At 43.8% G+C, this 21,570-nt stretch overlaps 1 protein-coding gene across 1 annotated transcript in view; it reads right to left on the reverse strand.

The window, feature by feature from the left end:
- Positions 1-20,064: 20,064 nt before the first annotated feature.
- LOC8038103 (transmembrane 9 superfamily member 2) overlaps positions 20,065-21,570 on the reverse strand; it is a 47,960-nt gene continuing 46,454 nt past the window's right edge. The window contains exon 18 of the mRNA XM_029966963.3: positions 20,065-21,360. Within this exon, the coding sequence (XP_029822823.2) occupies positions 21,293-21,360 (68 nt within the window). The 3' untranslated portion in view covers positions 20,065-21,292. The remainder of the gene's footprint in view (positions 21,361-21,570) is intronic.

The following is a 21,570-nucleotide window of genomic DNA, read 5'->3' on the forward strand; positions in this document are numbered from 1 at the left end:
CTACTCTCGTTAATAAGGCAGAGTTGGTTCCTGCTTCGATAATCCAAACAAATATGGCTTCAGATCAATTTCAGAATGGTTTCATGAGCAATACAATATGGCGACTAACATCAAACTTGCATCAAACCATCGTTGCATCAAACAAAGTTTCTAGCGTGGATGCGTCTGGATTGAAAACCCGTTCACTCACGCTCACGGGAAGCCCTCTCTCTGAAGACCCCACTTGTAGTTCCTCTCTACTCGTTAATAAGGCAGAGTTCCTGCTTCGATAATCCAAAAAATATGGCTTCAGATCAATTTCAGAATGTTTTCATGAGCAATACAATATGGCGACTAACATCAAACGAAGTTTCTAGCGTGGATGTGTCTAGATTGAAAAACCGTTCACTCACGCTCACGGGAAGCCCTCTCTCTGAAGACCCCACTTGTAGTTCATCTCTACTCTCGTTAATAAGGCAGAGTTGGTTCCTGCTTCGATAATCCAAAAAAATATGGCTTCAGATCAATTTCAGAACGGTTTCATGAGCAATACATTATGGCGACTAACATCAAACTTGCATCAAACGAAGTTTCTAGCGTGGATGCGTCTGGATTGAAAACCCGTTCACTCACTCTCACAGGAAGCCCTCTCTCTGAAGACCCCACTTGTAGTACTTCTCTACTCGTTAATAAGGCAGAGTTCCTGCTTCGATAATCCAAAAAATATGGCTTCAGATCAATTTCAGAATGTTTTCATGAGCAATACAATATGGCGACTAACATCAAACGTAGTTTCTAGCGTGGATGCGTCTAGATTGAAAAACCGTTCACTCACGCTCACGGGAAGCCCTCTCTCTGAAGACCCCACTTGTAGTTCATCTCTACTCTCGTTAATAAGGCAGAGTTGGTTCCTGCTTCGATAATCCAAAAAAATATGGCTTCAGATCAATTTCAGAATGTTTTCATGAGCAATACAATATGGCGACTAACATCACACGAAGTTTCTAGCGTGGATGCGTCTGGATTGAAAAACCGTTCACTCACGCTCACGGGAAGCCCTCTCTCTGAAGACCCCACTTGTAGTTCATCTCTACTCTCGTTAATAAGGCAGAGTTGGTTTCTGCTTCGATAATCCAAAAAATATGGCTTCAGATCAATTTCAGAATGCTTTCATGAGCAATACAATATGGCGACTAACATCAAACGAAGTTTCTAGCGTGGATGCGTCTGGATTGAAAAACCGTTCACTCACGCTCACGGGAAGCCCTCTCTCTGAAGACCCCACTTGTAGTTCATCTCTACTCTCGTTAATAAGGCAGAGTTGGTTCCTGCTTCGATAATCCAAAAAAATATGGCTTCAGATCAATTTCAGAATGGTTTCATGAGCAATACAATATGGCGACTAACATCAAACTTGCATCAAACAAAGTTTCTAGCGTGGATGCGTCTCGATTGAAAAACCGTTCACTCACGCTCACGGGAAGCCCTCTCTCTGAAGACCCCACTTGTAGTTCATCTCTACTCTCGTTAATAAGGCAGAGTTGGTTTCTGCTTCGATAATCCAAAAAATATGGCTTCAGATCAATTTCAGAATGTTTTCATGAGCAATACAATATGGCGACTAACATCAAACGAAGTTTCTAGGGTGGATGCATCTGGATTGAAAAACCGTTCACTCATGCTCACGGGAAGACCTCTCTCTGAAGACCCCACTTGTAGTTCATCTCTACTCTCGTTAATAAGGCAGAGTTGGTTTCTGCTTCGATAATCCAAAAAATATGGCTTCAGATCAATTTCAGAATGTTTTCATGAGCAATACAATATGGCGACTAACATCAAACGAAGTTTCTAGCGTGGATGCATCTGGATTGAAAAACCGTTCACTCACGCTCACGGGAAGCCCTCTCTCTGAAGACCCCACTTGTAGTTCATCTCTACTCTCGTTAATAAGGCAGAGTTGGTTCCTGCTTCGATAATCCAAAAAAATATGGCTTCAGATCAATTTCAGAATGTTTTCATGAGCAATACAATATGGCGACTAACATCACACGAAGTTTCTAGCGTGGATGCGTCTAGATTGAAAAACCGTTCACTCATGCTCACGGGAAGCCCTCTCTCTGAAGACCCCACTTGTAGTTCATCTCTACTCTCGTTAATAAGGCAGAGTTGGTTCCTGCTTCGATAATCCAAAAAAATATGGCTTCAGATCAATTTCAGAATGGTTTCATGAGCAATACATTATGGCGACTAACATCAAACTTGCATCAAACGAAGTTTCTAGCGTGGATGCGTCTGGATTGAAAACCCGTTCACTCACGCTCACGGGAAGCCCTCTCTCTGAAGACCCCACTTGTAGTTCCTCTCTACTCGTTAATAAGGCAGAGTTCCTGCTTCGATAATCCAAAAAAGAATGTTTTCACGAGCAATACAATATGGCGACTAACATCAAACGAAGTTTCTAGCGTGGATGCGTCTAGATTGAAAAACCGTTCACTCACGCTCACGGGAAGCCCTCTCTCTGAAGACCCCACTTGTAGTTCCTCTCTACTCGTTAATAAGGCAGAGTTCCTGCTTCGATAATCCAAAAAATATGGCTTCAGATCAATTTCAGAATGTTTTCATGAGCAATACAATATGGCGACTAACATCAAACGAAGTTTCTAGCGTGGATGCGTCTGCATTGAAAAACCGTTCACTCAAGCTCACGGGAAGCCCTCTCTCTGAAGACCCCACTTGTAGTTCCTCTCTACTCGTTAATAAGGCAGAGTTCCTGCTTCGATAATCCAAAAAAGAATGTTTTCACGAGCAATACAATATGGCGACTAACATCAAACGAAGTTTCTAGCGTGGATGCGTCTAGATTGAAAAACCGTTCACTCACGCTCACGGGAAGCCCTCTCTCTGAAGACCCCACTTGTAGTTCATCTCTACTCTCGTTAATAAGGCAGAGTTGGTTTCTGCTTCGATAATCCAAAAAATATGGCTACAGATCAATTTCAGAATGTTTTCATGAGCAATACAATATGGCGACTAACATCAAACGAAGTTTCTAGCGTGGATGCGTCTGGATTGAAAAACCGTTCGCTCACGCTCACGGGAAGCCCTCTCTCTGAAGACCCCACTTGTAGTTCATCTCTACTCTCGTTAATAAGGCAGAGTTGGTTCCTGCTTCGATAATCCAAAAAATATGGCTTCAGATCAATTTCAGAATGTTTTCATGAGCAATACAATATGGCGACTAACATCAAACGAAGTTTCTAGCGTGGATGCGTCTGGATTGAAAAACCGTTCACTCACGCTCACGGGAAGCCTTCTCTCTGAAGACCCCACCTGTAGTTCCTCTCTACTCTCGTTAATAAGGCAGAGTTGGTTTCTGCTTCGATAATCCAAAAAATATGGCTTCAGATCAATTTCAGAATGTTTTCATGAGCAATACAATATGGCGACTAACATCAAACGAAGTTTCTAGCGTGGATGCGTCTGGATTGAAAAACCGTTCACTCACGCTCACGGGAAGCCTTCTCTCTGAAGACCCCACTTGTAGTTCATCTCTACTCTCGTTAATAAGGCAGAGTTGGTTTCTGCTTCGATAATCCAAAAAATATGGCTTCAGATCAATTTCAGAATGCTTTCATGAGCAATACAATATGGCGACTAACATCAAACGAAGTTTCTAGCGTGGATGCGTCTGGATTGAAAAACTGTTCACTCACGCTCACGGGAAGCCCTCTCTCTGAAGACCCCACTTGTAGTTCATCTCTACTCTCGTTAATAAGGCAGAGTTGGTTTCTGCTTCGATAATCCAAAAAATATGGCTTCAGATCAATTTCAGAATGTTTTCATGAGCAATACAATATGGCGACTAACATCAAACGAAGTTTCTAGCGTGGATGCGTCTGGATTGAAAAACCGTTCGCTCACGCTCACGGGAAGCCCTCTCTCTGAAGACTCCACTTGTAGTTCATCTCTGCTCTCGTTAATAAGGCAGAGTTGGTTCCTGCTTCGATAATCCAAAAAATATGGCTTCAGATCAATTTCAGAATGCTTTCATGAGCAATACAATATGGCGACTAACATCAAACGAAGTTTCTAGCGTGGATGCGTCTGGATTGAAAAACCGTTCGCTCACGCTCACGGGAAGCCCTCTCTCTGAAGACTCCACTTGTAGTTCATCTCTGCTCTCGTTAATAAGGCAGAGTTGGTTTCTGCTTCGATAATCCAAAAAATATGGCTTCAGATCAATTTCAGAATGCTTTCATGAGCAATACAATATGGCGACTAACATCAAACGAAGTTTCTAGCGTGGATCCGTCTAGATTGAAAAACCGTTCACTCACGCTCACGGGAAGCCTTCTCTCTGAAGACCCCACTTGTAGTTCATCTCTGCTCTCGTTAATAAGGCAGAGTTGGTTCCTGCTTCGATAATCCAAAAATATGGCTTCAGATCAATTTCAGAATGTTTTCATGAGCAATACAATATGGCGACTAACATCAAACGAAGTTTCTAGCGTGGATGCGTCTGGATTGAAAAACCGTTCACTCACGCTCACGGGAAGCCTTCTCTCTGAAGCCTCTGAAGACCCCACTTGTAGTTCATCTCTACTCTCGTTAATAAGGCAGAGTTGGTTTCTGCTTCGATAATCCAAAAAATATGGCTTCAGATCAATTTCAGAATGTTTTCATGAGCAATACAATATGGCGACTAACATCAAACGAAGTTTCTAGCGTGGATGCGTCTGGATTGAAAAACCGTTCGCTCACGCTCACGGGAAGCCCTCTCTCTGAAGACTCCACTTGTAGTTCATCTCTGCTCTCGTTAATAAGGCAGAGTTGGTTCCTGCTTCGATAATCCAAAAAATATGGCTTCAGATCAATTTCAGAATGTTTTCATGAGCAATACAATATGGCGACTAACATCAAACGAAGTTTCTAGCGTGGATGCGTCTGGATTGAAAAACCGTTCGCTCACGCTCACGGGAAGCCCTCTCTCTGAAGACTCCACTTGTAGTTCATCTCTGCTCTCGTTAATAAGGCAGAGTTGGTTTCTGCTTCGATAATCCAAAAAATATGGCTTCAGATCAATTTCAGAATGCTTTCATGAGCAATACAATATGGCGACTAACATCAAACGAAGTTTCTAGCGTGGATCCGTCTAGATTGAAAAACCGTTCACTCACGCTCACGGGAAGCCTTCTCTCTGAAGACCCCACTTGTAGTTCATCTCTGCTCTCGTTAATAAGGCAGAGTTGGTTCCTGCTTCGATAATCCAAAAATATGGCTTCAGATCAATTTCAGAATGTTTTCATGAGCAATACAATATGGCGACTAACATCAAACGAAGTTTCTAGCGTGGATGCGTCTGGATTGAAAAACCGTTCACTCACGCTCACGGGAAGCCTTCTCTCTGAAGCCTCTGAAGACCCCACTTGTAGTTCATCTCTACTCTCGTTAATAAGGCAGAGTTGGTTTCTGCTTCGATAATCCAAAAAATATGGCTTCAGATCAATTTCAGAATGTTTTCATGAGCAATACAATATGGCGACTAACATCAAACGAAGTTTCTAGCGTGGATGCGTCTGGATTGAAAAACCGTTCGCTCACGCTCACGGGAAGCCCTCTCTCTGAAGACTCCACTTGTAGTTCATCTCTACTCTCGTTAATAAGGCAGAGTTGGTTCCTGCTTCGATAATCCAAAAATATGGCTTCAGATCAATTTCAGAATGTTTTCATGAGCAATACAATATGGCGACTAACATCAAACGAAGTTTCTAGCGTGGATGCGTCTGGATTGAAAAACCGTTCACTCACGCTCACGGGAAGCCTTCTCTCTGAAGACCCCACTTGTAGTTCATCTCTACTCTCGTTAATAAGGCAGAGTTGGTTTCTGCTTCGATAATCCAAAAAATATGGCTTCAGATCAATTTCAGAATGTTTTCATGAGCAATACAATATGGCGACTAACATCAAACGAAGTTTCTAGCGTGGATGCGTCTGGATTGAAAAACCGTTCACTCACGCTCACGGGAAGCCCTCTCTCTGAAGACCCCACTTGTAGTTCATCTCTACTCTCGTTAATAAGGCAGAGTTGGTTCCTGCTTCGATAATCCAAAAATATGGCTTCAGATCAATTTCAGAATGTTTTCATGAGCAATACAATATGGCGACTAACATCAAACGAAGTTTCTAGCGTGGATGCGTCTGGATTGAAAAACCGTTCGCTCACGCTCACGGGAAGCCCTCTCTCTGAAGACTCCACTTGTAGTTCATCTCTACTCTCGTTAATAAGGCAGAGTTGGTTCCTGCTTCGATAATCCAAAAATATGGCTTCAGATCAATTTCAGAATGTTTTCATGAGCAATACAATATGGCGACTAACATCAAACGAAGTTTCTAGCGTGGATGCGTCTGGATTGAAAAACCGTTCACTCACGCTCACGGGAAGCCTTCTCTCTGAAGACCCCACTTGTAGTTCATCTCTACTCTCGTTAATAAGGCAGAGTTGGTTTCTGCTTCGATAATCCAAAAAATATGGCTTCAGATCAATTTCAGAATGTTTTCATGAGCAATACAATATGGCGACTAACATCAAACGAAGTTTCTAGCGTGGATGCGTCTGGATTGAAAAACCGTTCGCTCACGCTCACGGGAAGCCCTCTCTCTGAAGACTCCACTTGTAGTTCATCTCTACTCTCGTTAATAAGGCAGAGTTGGTTTCTGCTTCGATAATCCAAAAAATATGGCTTCAGATCAATTTCAGAATGTTTTCATGAGCAATACAATATGGCGACTAACATCAAACGAAGTTTCTAGCGTGGATGCGTCTGGATTGAAAAACCGTTCACTCACGCTCACGGGAAGCCTTCTCTCTGAAGACCCCACATGTAGTTCCTCTCTACTCTCGTTAATAAGGCAGAGTTGGTTCCTGCTTCGATAATCCAAAAAATATGGCTTCAGATCAATTTCAGAATGTTTTCATGAGCAATACAATATGGCGACTAACATCAAACGAAGTTTCTAGCGTGGATGCGTCTGGATTGAAAAACCGTTCGCTCACGCTCACGGGAAGCCCTCTCTCTGAAGACTCCACTTGTAGTTCATCTCTACTCTCGTTAATAAGGCAGAGTTGGTTCCTGCTTCGATAATCCAAAAATATGGCTTCAGATCAATTTCAGAATGTTTTCATGAGCAATACAATATGGCGACTAACATCAAACGAAGTTTCTAGCGTGGATGCGTCTGGATTGAAAAACCGTTCACTCACGCTCACGGGAAGCCCTCTCTCTGAAGACCCCACCTGTAGTTCCTCTCTACTCTCGTTAATAAGGTAGAGTTGGTTTCTGCTTCGATAATCCAAAAAATATGGCTTCAGATCAATTTCAGAATGTTTTCATGAGCAATACAATATGGCGACTAACATCAAACGAAGTTTCTAGCGTGGATGCGTCTGGATTGAAAAACCGTTCGCTCACGCTCACGGGAAGCCCTCTCTCTGAAGACTCCACTTGTAGTTCATCTCTACTCTCGTTAATAAGGCAGAGTTGGTTCCTGCTTCGATAATCCAAAAATATGGCTTCAGATCAATTTCAGAATGTTTTCATGAGCAATACAATATGGCGACTAACATCAAACGAAGTTTCTAGCGTGGATGCGTCTGGATTGAAAAACCGTTCACTCACGCTCACGGGAAGCCTTCTCTCTGAAGACCCCACTTGTAGTTCATCTCTACTCTCGTTAATAAGGCAGAGTTGGTTTCTGCTTCGATAATCCAAAAAATATGGCTTCAGATCAATTTCAGAATGTTTTCATGAGCAATACAATATGGCGACTAACATCAAACGAAGTTTCTAGCGTGGATGCGTCTGGATTGAAAAACCGTTCGCTCACGCTCACGGGAAGCCCTCTCTCTGAAGACTCCACTTGTAGTTCATCTCTACTCTCGTTAATAAGGCAGAGTTGATTCCTGCTTCGATAATCCAAAAATATGGCTTCAGATCAATTTCAGAATGTTTTCATGAGCAATACAATATGGCGACTAACATCAAACGAAGTTTCTAGCGTGGATGCGTCTGGATTGAAAAACCGTTCACTCACGCTCACGGGAAGCCTTCTCTCTGAAGACCCCACTTGTAGTTCATCTCTACTCTCGTTAATAAGGCAGAGTTGGTTTCTGCTTCGATAATCCAAAAAATATGGCTTCAGATCAATTTCAGAATGTTTTCATGAGCAATACAATATGGCGACTAACATCAAACGAAGTTTCTAGCGTGGATGCGTCTGGATTGAAAAACCGTTCACTCACGCTCACGGGAAGCCCTCTCTCTGAAGACCCCACTTGTAGTTCATCTCTACTCTCGTTAATAAGGCAGAGTTGGTTCCTGCTTCGATAATCCAAAAATATGGCTTCAGATCAATTTCAGAATGTTTTCATGAGCAATACAATATGGCGACTAACATCAAACGAAGTTTCTAGCGTGGATGCGTCTGGATTGAAAAACCGTTCACTCACGCTCACGGGAAGCCTTCTCTCTGAAGACCCCACTTGTAGTTCATCTCTACTCTCGTTAATAAGGCAGAGTTGGTTTCTGCTTCGATAATCCAAAAAATATGGCTTCAGATCAATTTCAGAATGTTTTCATGAGCAATACAATATGGCGACTAACATCAAACGAAGTTTCTAGCGTGGATGCGTCTGGATTGAAAAACCGTTCACTCACGCTCACGGGAAGCCTTCTCTCTGAAGACCCCACTTGTAGTTCATCTCTACTCTCGTTAATAAGGCAGAGTTGGTTTCTGCTTCGATAATCCAAAAAATATGGCTTCAGATCAATTTCAGAATGTTTTCATGAGCAATACAATATGGCGACTAACATCAAACGAAGTTTCTAGCGTGGATGCGTCTGGATTGAAAAACCGTTCACTCACGCTCACGGGAAGCCTTCTCTCTGAAGACCCCACATGTAGTTCCTCTCTACTCTCGTTAATAAGGCAGAGTTGGTTCCTGCTTCGATAATCCAAAAAATATGGCTTCAGATCAATTTCAGAATGTTTTCATGAGCAATACAATATGGCGACTAACATCAAACGAAGTTTCTAGCGTGGATGCGTCTGGATTGAAAAACCGTTCGCTCACGCTCACGGGAAGCCCTCTCTCTGAAGACCCCACTTGTAGTTCATCTCTACTCTCGTTAATAAGGCAGAGTTGGTTCCTGCTTCGATAATCCAAAAATATGGCTTCAGATCAATTTCAGAATGTTTTCATGAGCAATACAATATGGCGACTAACATCAAACGAAGTTTCTAGCGTGGATGCGTCTGGATTGAAAAACCGTTCACTCACGCTCACGGGAAGCCCTCTCTCTGAAGACCCCACCTGTAGTTCCTCTCTACTCTCGTTAATAAGGCAGAGTTGGTTTCTGCTTCGATAATCCAAAAAATATGGCTTCAGATCAATTTCAGAATGTTTTCATGAGCAATACAATATGGCGACTAACATCAAACGAAGTTTCTAGCGTGGATGCGTCTGGATTGAAAAACCGTTCACTCACGCTCACGGGAAGCCTTCTCTCTGAAGACCCCACTTGTAGTTCATCTCTACTCTCGTTAATAAGGCAGAGTTGGTTTCTGCTTCGATAATCCAAAAAATATGGCTTCAGATCAATTTCAGAATGCTTTCATGAGCAATACAATATGGCGACTAACATCAAACGAAGTTTCTAGCGTGGATGCGTCTGGATTGAAAAACCGTTCACTCACGCTCACGGGAAGCCCTCTCTCTGAAGACCCCACTTGTAGTTCATCTCTACTCTCGTTAATAAGGCAGAGTTGGTTTCTGCTTCGATAATCCAAAAAATATGGCTTGAGATCAATTTCAGAATGTTTTCATGAGCAATACAATATGGCGACTAACATCAAACGAAGTTTCTAGCGTGGATGCGTCTGGATTGAAAAACCGTTCACTCACGCTCACGGGAAGCCCTCTCTCTGAAGACCCCACCTGTAGTTCCTCTCTACTCTCGTTAATAAGGCAGAGTTGGTTTCTGCTTCGATAATCCAAAAAATATGGCTTCAGATCAATTTCAGAATGTTTTCATGAGCAATACAATATGGCGACTAACATCAAACGAAGTTTCTAGCGTGGATGCGTCTGGATTGAAAAACCGTTCACTCACGCTCACGGGAAGCCTTCTCTCTGAAGACCCCACTTGTAGTTCATCTCTACTCTCGTTAATAAGGCAGAGTTGGTTTCTGCTTCGATAATCCAAAAAATATGGCTTCAGATCAATTTCAGAATGTTTTCATGAGCAATACAATATGGCGACTAACATCAAACGAAGTTTCTAGCGTGGATGCGTCTGGATTGAAAAACCGTTCACTCACGCTCACGGGAAGCCCTCTCTCTGAAGACCCCACTTGTAGTTCATCTCTACTCTCGTTAATAAGGCAGAGTTGGTTCCTGCTTCGATAATCCAAAAATATGGCTTCAGATCAATTTCAGAATGTTTTCATGAGCAATACAATATGGCGACTAACATCAAACGAAGTTTCTAGCGAGGATGCGTCTGGATTGAAAAACCGTTCACTCACGCTCACGGGAAGCCTTCTCTCTGAAGACCCCACTTGTAGTTCATCTCTACTCTCGTTAATAAGGCAGAGTTGGTTTCTGCTTCGATAATCCAAAAAATATGGCTTCAGATCAATTTCAGAATGTTTTCATGAGCAATACAATATGGCGACTAACATCAAACGAAGTTTCTAGCGTGGATGCGTCTGGATTGAAAAACCGTTCACTCACGCTCACGGGAAGCCCTCTCTCTGAAGACCCCACTTGTAGTTCATCTCTACTCTCGTTAATAAGGCAGAGTTGGTTCCTGCTTCGATAATCCAAAAATATGGCTTCAGATCAATTTCAGAATGTTTTCATGAGCAATACAATATGGCGACTGACATCAAACGAAGTTTCTAGCGAGGATGCGTCTGGATTGAAAAACCGTTCACTCACGCTCACGGGAAGCCTTCTCTCTGAAGACCCCACTTGTAGTTCATCTCTACTCTCGTTAATAAGGCAGAGTTGGTTTCTGCTTCGATAATCCAAAAAATATGGCTTCAGATCAATTTCAGAATGTTTTCATGAGCAATACAATATGGCGACTAACATCAAACGAAGTTTCTAGCGTGGATGCGTCTGGATTGAAAAACTGTTCACTCACGCTCACGGGAAGCCCTCTCTCTGAAGACCCCACTTGTAGTTCCTCTCTACTCTCGTTATAAGGCAGAGTTGGTTTCTGCTTCGATAATCCAAAAAATATGGCTTCAGATCAATTTCAGAATGTTTTCATGAGCAATACAATATGGCGACTAACATCAAACGAAGTTTCTAGCGTGGATGCGTCTGGATTGAAAAACTGTTCACTCACGCTCACGGGAAGCCCTCTCTCTGAAGACCCCACTTGTAGTTCATCTCTACTCTCGTTAATAAGGCAGAGCTGGTTCCTGCTTCGATAATCCAAAAATATGGCTTCAGATCAATTTCAGAATGTTTTCATGAGCAATACAATATGGCGACTAACATCAAACGAAGTTTCTAGCGAGGATGCGTCTGGATTGAAAAACCGTTCACTCACGCTCACGGGAAGCCTTCTCTCTGAAGACCCCACTTGTAGTTCATCTCTACTCTCGTTAATAAGGCAGAGTTGGTTTCTGCTTCGATAATCCAAAAAATATGGCTTCAGATCAATTTCAGAATGTTTTCATGAGCAATACAATATGGCGACTAACATCAAACGAAGTTTCTAGCGTGGATGCGTCTGGATTGAAAAACCGTTCACTCACGCTCACGGGAAGCCCTCTCTCTGAAGACCCCACTTGTAGTTCATCTCTACTCTCGTTAATAAGGCAGAGTTGGTTCCTGCTTCGATAATCCAAAAATATGGCTTCAGATCAATTTCAGAATGTTTTCATGAGCAATACAATATGGCGACTAACATCAAACGAAGTTTCTAGCGTGGATGCGTCTGGATTGAAAAACCGTTCACTCACGCTCACGGGAAGCCTTCTCTCTGAAGACCCCACTTGTAGTTCATCTCTACTCTCGTTAATAAGGCAGAGTTGGTTTCTGCTTCGATAATCCAAAAAAATATGGCTTCAGATCAATTTCAGAATGCTTTCATGAGCAATACAATATGGCGACTAACATCAAACGAAGTTTCTAGCGTGGATGCGTCTGGATTGAAAAACCGTTCACTCACGCTCACGGGAAGCCCTCTGTCTGAAGACCCCACTTGTAGTTCATCTCTACTCTCGTTAATAAGGCAGAGTTGGTTTCTGCTTCGATAATCCAAAAAATATGGCTTCAGATCAATTTCAGAATGTTTTCATGAGCAATACAATATGGCGACTAACATCACACGAAGTTTCTAGCGTGGATCCGTCTAGATTGAAAAACCGTTCACTCACGCTCACGGGAAGCCCTCTCTCTGAAGACCCCACTTGTAGTTCATCTCTACTCTCGTTAATAAGGCAGAGTTGGTTCCTGCTTCGATAATCCAAAAAAATATGGCTTCAGATCAATTTCAGAATGGTTTCATGAGCAATACAATATGGCGACTAACATCAAACTTGCATCAAACCATCGTTGCATCAAACAAAGTTTCTAGCGTGGATGCGTCTGGATTGAAAACCCGTTCACTCACGCTCACGGGAAGCCCTCTCTCTGAAGACCCCACTTGTAGTTCCTCTCTACTCGTTAAGAAGGCAGAGTTCCTGCTTCGATAATCCAAAAAAATATGGCTTCAGATCAATTTCAGAATGTTTTCATGAGCAATACAATATGGCAACTAACATCAAACCAACGTTGCATCAAACCATAGAGTTATTACAATAAACGCTAGAGGCTCAGCTGGCGCTAGTGTGCTGTTGCAAATTGAAGCAGACAGCAAGCAGTCCGAAATTGACTTCCGGTAATGTATTCCTATGGAAAAAAGCGAGTGCATTTTCTCTCTGTGCTCGATTATAAGAGCAAATATCACGAACAATTCGTACGTACTAGGCAGATTAGAACATTTCCCAGTCACGCAGATGAAATAATTGGTCAGTTACGGCGTTTTTATTTTAAAATCCTGGTATGAAAAAAAAGTGAAAGCTGCTTACAACTCCCTGTAACGCCGAATTAGAGCGCAGCTCTTGAGGAGGAGGAGGGAAGGGCACTGGGGGGGGGTTAAACTAACCAGGGGGGGTCACGTGACCTTGGGGGTCACGTGACCCCCAATGCCGATGATGTCATCACTGACGTCATCAGTGACGATGACGATGCGGGTACCGATGACGTAATTAGTGACGACACTGAAGACTTCACCAGTGATGATGACGATGACGATGCGAATGTCGGTGACGTCATCAGTGACGTCGCTGATGACGTCATCAGTGATGATTACGATGACGATGCGGATGTCGGTAACGTCATCAGCGATGATGACGATGACGATGCGGATGCCGGTGACGTCATCAGTGATGATGACGATGACGATGCGGATGCCGGTGACGTCATCAGTGACGATGACGATGTGGATGCCGGTGACGACATCAGTGACGTCACTGATGACGTCATCAGTGATGATGACGATGACGATGCGGATGTCGGTAACGTCATCAGTGATGATGACGATGACGATGCGGATGCCTGTGACGTCATCAGTGATGATGACGATGGCGATGTGGATGCCGGTGACGTCATCAGCGATGATGACGATGTGGATGCCGGTGACGTCATCAGTGATGATGACGATGACGATGTGGATGTCGGTGACGTCATCAGTCACGATGACGTCATTGGGGGGTCACGCGACATCGGCGGGGGTCACGTGACCTAAGGGGAGTCACGTGACTTCGGGGGGTCACGTGACCTCGGGGGGGGGGGTCACGTGCCCCCCACGAGGTCACGTGACTCCGGTGGGGGGGCTCGCGCGGTGCATTATGGGACATTTCCCATGATGCACCGGGGTCACGTGACCTCGGGGGGGGTCACGTGCCCCCCCACGAGGTCACGTGACCCCGGTGGGGGGCTCGCGCGGTGCATTATGGGACATTTCCCATGATGCACCGGGGTCACGTGATCTTGGGGGGGTCACGTGCCCCCCCACGAGGTTACGTGACCCCGGTGGGGGGCTCGCGCGGTGCATTATGGGACATTTCCCATGATGCACCGCGCGGTTACGCCGACGCCGACGCCGACGCCGACGGCGACGGCGACGCCGACGGCGACGCCGCTCAAGCCGGAAACGGGCCCCTAAGAGCTGCGCTCTAAAACGGCGCTAAAACTGTTTGGTGTGCACTGTCGGACAGTGTTAGCGCGAACACGGCGTCGGCGCTTTCAAGTAGGGATGGCGCGAACTTTTTTCGAATCGAAGTTTCGATCATCGAATCAAGCGGTTCGAAAGATTCGAAATATTTCGATTTTTCGAATTGTCTACATCGTAAAATTCGACGGAAGTCGAATTTTCGAACTTGCTAAGCTAAGAAGTTCGACGCTTTTCGAATCGTCGAACTTATTACGCTAAGAAAGTTCGATATTTTTCGAACTTTCGAACTTTTTGCGCTGCAAAGTTCGATGCTTGTCGAACTTTCGAACTTGACTGACCAAAAAATTCGATGAATTTCGAACTTTCGAACTTATTTAACAAGGCAATTCGAAAAGTTTCGAACTTTCGAATCCTGAAAAGTCAGAAGTTCGACGAACTTCGAACTTTTAGGGTAAAAGTTCGACGTTCGTCGAACTTCGAAAGACCGGCGGACGGTTTCATTTGAATTCAAGTAGTGACGTACATTCTTAATTTTTTTCTTCTCGAACTTTTACACGCGGTGCTGCGTTCCTTACGAAAGACAATGCCGTTTGTTTCAATGTTCTGGCATGCTTAGTTTTAAAGAAATTAATTCCCGAAGGGGCGAGGAAGGACGACGGGTTTTTGACGATTATGGTTTGTGCCAGACTTGAAGCACGCTGTAGCCGAAGCTATTTATGGTAGAGATGTTATACTTCTTTAAGAATGATCTATATATAGCCTAGGTAAGTGCCGTCTTAAGATGTGATTATTGTTATTCAACGTGAGTTTTGAAGAAATGTCCAAACATGTATCTACATGCAATTATGCCCTAAACTTGATATTTATTTTCGTCTAAGTTGTTTGAGGTATCGCATTTAAATTAACACCACGGACGGTACATATCATTGCCATCTGCAGAATACAAAATAATGTATTTATGGTTTTTTTCACGTAATTAACTCATGGGAGAAGATTTCTAATAGTGTTCAAGTTCAGCTAGTCATTAAAAGAAAACTTTTTTTTTTTTCGCTTCACGTTCCTGGGAAGTATTTCTTTTAGCCAGTACACATTTTGGTAAAAGAAACTTGTTTCGAAGTTCTGAACCTCTGAATATGCAGGAATACAACACTTCCGGTGAATTCTTGATAGTTTTTTTTTTTCAGCTTTTTATCCCCGCATTTATTTATTATTATTTTTTTTTTTTTTACTATTGGCACAGGTATTTAGGTTGAAAAGGCATAGCTTTGAACTTCCGAACCACTAAGCATGTGACGAGTAGTGCCTTCTGACAACGAGTTTCTAATAATGACCATCTACGCAATCTTTTATGCAGTGAAGAGCGACAGTAGCTATACATATGCATAAATAATTTCAGATTAAAATCAGCTCGACCACGCCCTCTTTCCCCGTATTGTTTTTATTAACAGTCCGAAATATCTGGAAAGGGGGAAGAAAACCGAAGCCCCCCCCTCCCCCCGCTACTTTCTTTCCCCCGTTTTTCCTCTTCCGACGCCACTTGTATGGTAAAATGCTCCTCGACCTCGAGGTGTGTCGACTTTTTGCGAGGCGATTGCTCCGTTCCTGAAAATAAACCTCCAGAACAATTACAAACTTAACTTACTATATGCCAGCGTCATTCGGGCGGCGTTCGATCGGATTACTACCAGCGTGCAGGGGGTGGCGAGGTAGTTTGCCAGGTCGCTACAAGGTTTTTGTGAGCCTCAACCAACTGCTCGCCCCTGGCCGTTTCGAACTGGATGAGTCTCGTAAAACAGTCTGTTCGTGTGATCACTACTGCGTGATGCAGGTTAAAGCCCCCCCCTCCCCCCCCGGGCTGGCGGTCACAATTACTGATCTATGGTCACACGTCACTCTGCACTGCCAAATATTCCAGCACCATCCGGGACACTTGCCGTCTCATTTAATTGCCTGACCAACTTCGCAGAATCTAGATATCACACCCTAACTTTTCTAAACTTGATTTTGTGAAAACCAGTGAGTCGTGAAAACGTTATTTGAAACAAAATGTTGAGGAACTTGAAAACCGGACTTCGAACTTTGAAAACTTGGACTAGAAAAAAATTAAAAAACTTCGAGTTTTTTTTTCGAATTTAGCGTTAAAAGAGAATCGAAACCTTCGAACTTTTCGAACTTTATGCAGAAAGAAATTCGAAATCTTCGAACTTCATGTCTATAAAAATTCGAAGCGTTCGAAGTTTTCGAATTTAATTTCCAAAAAATTTCGAAATCTTCGAATTTATCGAACCTGAAGTAAAAAAATATTCGAAATATTCGAATCCGAAATTTTAGAAACCGAGAAAGCTGCGAACTTTTCGAATTCGAAACTCCACTGACATCGAAAGTTGCGAATTTTTCGATTTCGAACCTGGGTCGGTACGAAAATATCGAAATTTTTCGAAATCGAACCTCAGTTCGCTTCGCAAATATCGAAACCTTTCGAAATCGAACCTGGGGTGGTTCGCGACATCCCTACTTTCAAGCAACGAACGAAGGACTTGTGGAAAACGTGGAAAACCAAGAGAAGAGAGACGGCAAGAACTACGCAGTAACACTGGATAAGTAACTCCTTGTGCTTGCAGACGATCAAAATAGATTGAGTCACATATAGTCCGATTTGCAATAAATAAGTACTACTTTATTCTTTCTGCTCATATATGTGCGAAGATGCTTGTTCTGTGCTCAAATCACCACACGCGTACGCTCCAAATCTTTGCAAATAGAGGGGAACCAGAGAACAGGTGCGCGATAAAAACTGCCCGACATAGGAAATAATAAGTAAACACACCTTTCGTAGCCCACGTGCTTTATTCTTTTCGTTTCGAACGTTTTTTTAGCCATTCGTAAACATGCACGACGGGGTCATTTTCTTATAGTGAGAGGACAGGCATATTAGCAATATATAAGCACCAACGGAATGCTGGCGGACTTTTAACACACTCTACATTCCTTTCGATCGTTATTTTGCTTAGAATCGCCGGTCGTTTCTACATACCTGCCATGGAACAGAGGTGAACATCGTTCAGTGGTAAAAGAAAAATGCTGTAACTAAAGCAATTACACTTTCACAATAGTAATAAAGGTGCATACTATCCGGCACAACCGAAATAACAAGCGCTATTCATGTTATTTTCCGGCGACGAGACAAAATTCACGCGCGTCTTCCCATAGGAATACACAGGGAGACTGGAAAAGTAGCCTGCATGCAGTCTGCTTCAATTTGCAACCGGAAGTTTCATAGACACTAGCGCCAGCTGAGCCTCTAGCGTTTATTATAATAACTCTATGGTAGCGTATGAGTCAAACCAGTTCGAACCTTTATTTTTTTCACTCCGGAGTTAAACCGGAGCTGAATCGTTTTCCCTCAACCGGAACGAAAATTGCAGTTGGTTATTCTTAGCTTTCCTGGTTGTCTAGGATTAGCTTGATTATCATGCTTTCTGCTGCTTCAATGACACACACAGGTTACACGCATTATGTGACACATGTAAATGAGAGGCGCCATCAAGCAGCTCCGGTGCAGCGTGCTGCGCAACGGAGGCGCACAGCTGGGCATGCGGCGGCGCCAGCGCGCCTGCCGCGGCTATGACGTCACTCCTCTAGAATGCGCGGACCGGCGAGGCGCGCGCGGCGGCGGCGGCGGCGCGCCAGCTGTGCCCAGTGTGACGTCACTGCTCCTCGCGCATGCGCAGCAGGGCTCTCCAGGAGCCACGCAAAACTGGTCAACCTCGGCCAGTGTAGCTCAAGCTACAAAACATTTCGGTTCGACACCCCGAACAGGATACGGGCGCGGAAGAACACCTTGCACAGTGCCAATCGCTGAACGGATAATTTCGTGAACAGGGAGCACCACCTCACGGCAGAGAGATAGCTTAAAAGCAATGAAAACAAGCGCCGACACCTTGGTTCTTTTAATTCGCTGTACGCAGTAGTTACATAAAAGATAGAGTTACATGAATAATTTCAATATTATTCAATTCCATAATAAGTTTAGAAGACATTAAATGAAATACTTTTATCTGTTTGCATTTAGATAATTTTGTAAATTCGCTCCGAACGCAAGAGTGCCGATTTTGACCATTTTCATGATTTTTTTAAAGAATATTGATTAAATTTATAATAAACAATTGTTCCATTTAATGTTTCGATAATGCCTCAATGTCTTTAAAGCCGGAATTCGCGAGAAGATCCGCGCAGCCGTTATTATACGACAATTTTTCGAAGATGGCGAAAAACCTCGTGTTCCCTATGGGACTCTAAGGTGCTAGCCACCACTTCCTCCTGCCAGTTATTTTGAGAAAATGTTTACTGGTTTACAAAACTCAAAAATGAAGAATGAACTTGAAACTAAAAAGAGACCAGCATTTGCAAAACCATAGCCTCCTCTATACTCACAAAGCCTGTTAGTTCGATGACGGAGCCATAGAGTGCCCGGTTGCAGATTTGGAGCGCGAGGATCTGGTAGCACAGAGCATTTATTGGGGAGTCTGGTATTCAGCGCACAGGTTTTGCAGCGGTGAGGACCCAAAACATGGTATTCAAACCAGAAGAGAAAAGAAGCCGTAGACCAAGGAACACGAGAAGCACGAGCAGACATTCCGTCGCTCGGGGCAAGTGTTTTTCGGCGTCTCGCCGCAATGGGGCGCCCGTTACACGACTCTTGTCTGCCACTCCATTTTTTCAATTTTGGCGGCCATGTCACGTGATGATCTGCCAGGTTTTGTCAGTATAGAGGAGGCTACGGCGAAACACATTGAAACCAAGAGGATACACAAATTTCGCTTTCCCATTTTCAATTTGATAAGGCATTCCTTTCTCCATTTCATTTTGCCCGAATCGTAACGAAAAAACACACCCTATTCGCCGTGGTAGATGTTGTAGTGGGGCAAAACGCAGGATATTCTATTTTGATCATCGGGCTTTTGTACTGGGGTAGAGAACAGCACACTACCATTCCAGCACTTCGACACCTCAACCCCTAGAGCGTTCGTTAGCACAATTACACGTGCCATATTTTCCAGCTTTGGTAAAATGTCCTAGTACAAATATCACTTCACCAAATAAACAGAACATGTGAAACATGCTTTGCTGCGCGTTACCCAAAAAGAGCATGAAGTGAACCAATAAACCGAGGAATCCTAGATCTGCGCAGCCTGTCCCGTATGTCCTACTGACGACGTCATAAACGAAAGCCGTTACGTCTGCCGGGTGAATGTTCAAAAAGATGGACAGCCGGACTTCAAGTTTCACTTCATATGGCAGAGAAGTATCGCCTCACGCATTCTGAAATCGAAAAAGGAAAGACAGCATAGTAGGAAGTGGTGAAAGAAGGTAGAACAGGTGACGGACTGAATAATTCTGGCCGGGCCTTAACAGGACACCCGTCTATGAGAACCAGGGGTCGAAGTTGTGTATTGCATCGCTTGAGGGGCCTTGACGGGTCCAAACCAACCCTGGGCTTAGCTCAACCACCAGGATGCCGTTTTCCCAGGGCACGGCATGCACAGTCAGGCGTGGGTGTATGAACTTGCATGGCTCGGGGTCAGTGGAGATGCCACTCACCAAACACCTACTGACGCACCAGACCTTGCAGGTGCCCCCTGCGGGGACTGGTTGGCAGATGCTGTCCATGTCCACGCCAGTTAAACAAAACAAAAACATACATAAAATGTGCTCATGGGAACTGTCCACAGCCAGTATATTACTAACCTTCCCTGCTTCTGTTAGCAAAGCAAAACCCACCGACAAAAAATAGGTCAATCATTCCATTTATTAACACCAGCCATCAGAAAACAATAGTCTATAAAATTGACCCAGTAGAACACAGAACATCCACACTGCAAATCCAAACGTAGGGAGGCCAGGAACTGCGGTTCACACCATACCCCCAACCACAAGAATTCTGTCAGATGCAAGTCGATGCAAGAAACCAAAGTGCCACACAAGTTTGCCACTAAAAAACAAAAACAAAAAAAAGAAAAATTGTGTGCGCAAAGGGTAAAAAATTTCAAAATTGCCGCGAATGTTAAGTCTAGGGATCCCGTCCAAATGTGCATTAATTACTACAACCACTCCTGGTTATATTTACACAGTTTTATTGTGCGGAAATTGCCTCCCGAGTGCAGTGTCCTCCGTCAAGACTAGACATCCGTCGCAATCCTCCCCAAACCTCGTGACCGGTCCAAACCAAAAAGCCAAAGTGACAAAAAAAAATTTCAGTCAATATATACAGACAAAAACAAAATGCTCTGTAAAAAAAACAAGAAAAAAAAAAAACAAGCGCTAAAGCTAGACAAAGAAGCAGCTAATGAATATGCAGATGACAAACTTTGTTTTATCGGAGGGTTGCTGCCTGATGAGTGGCAGCAGTGTGGTATGCAAGCCCCCAAGCTCTTAAATTCCTGTAATGCATCTTCTCTCCTCCCCCCCCCCCCTCCACCCCTATCACAGCCACTACCAAGTCAACCAATGAATCTTCCAACCAATGAAATCTACTCAACAAAAGAATATCAGGTAGTTACCAGGTTTTAGGGGGAAAAAAAAAAGAGAATATTGGAAGTGAGCATCTGTGACGAGGACCGAGCAAATGTTCAACTGAAGGTTTGGAACAAGTTTAACAAGGAAACAAGAACTGGTTTAAAACTAATTCAACGACTTACGAACGGCAATGCGGCGAAAACGCGAAACAAAATTAAATACTTTGGTTCACTTACACTAAACAGCCCCTAGGGATTTTAAAGGACTCTAGAGCGATAGAAAGGGGATATCATTTTGAAAGTGTAAATAACAGAACAAACAAAACACACAAAGACGACGAAACAAGCAGATAAGCTAGCGGTTCTCGCAGCTGCGCAAAAATCGTCGCCTTCCCCGTCTACTGCGGAACAGCGTAAAAAAAAAAAAAAAACACAAGATGGCGACCGTGTCCGGCACGGAGAACGGGCAGAGGTGGGTCTTTCCGTGGAGGCAGCTTGCGGCACTCAATCCACCTTGACAACTCCGTAAATCTTGCGCACAAACCAGAAGCAGGAGAAGAAACCCACGGTGCCTGCATAAACACATCGAGGGAAATCATCATCCTCATTCAACAACGCTGAACCACACTTCGTTCATACCCAGGCGCAGGGAGTGGGGTCAGGTGACGAAAGGGAGGCAGCCGATTGGTACGGCAAGTGGGTAACTACTGCCACACCGTCAGCTTGGGGGTGAACGGAGTATAGTATAGCCTCTTTAGGGGAAACCCTTACAAAACCTCCAA

The sequence above is a fragment of the Ixodes scapularis genome, unplaced genomic scaffold (genome assembly GCF_016920785.2).
Source record: "Ixodes scapularis isolate PalLabHiFi unplaced genomic scaffold, ASM1692078v2 PGA_scaffold5__190_contigs__length_132052651, whole genome shotgun sequence".
Lineage (NCBI taxonomy): Eukaryota > Metazoa > Arthropoda > Arachnida > Ixodida > Ixodidae > Ixodes > Ixodes scapularis.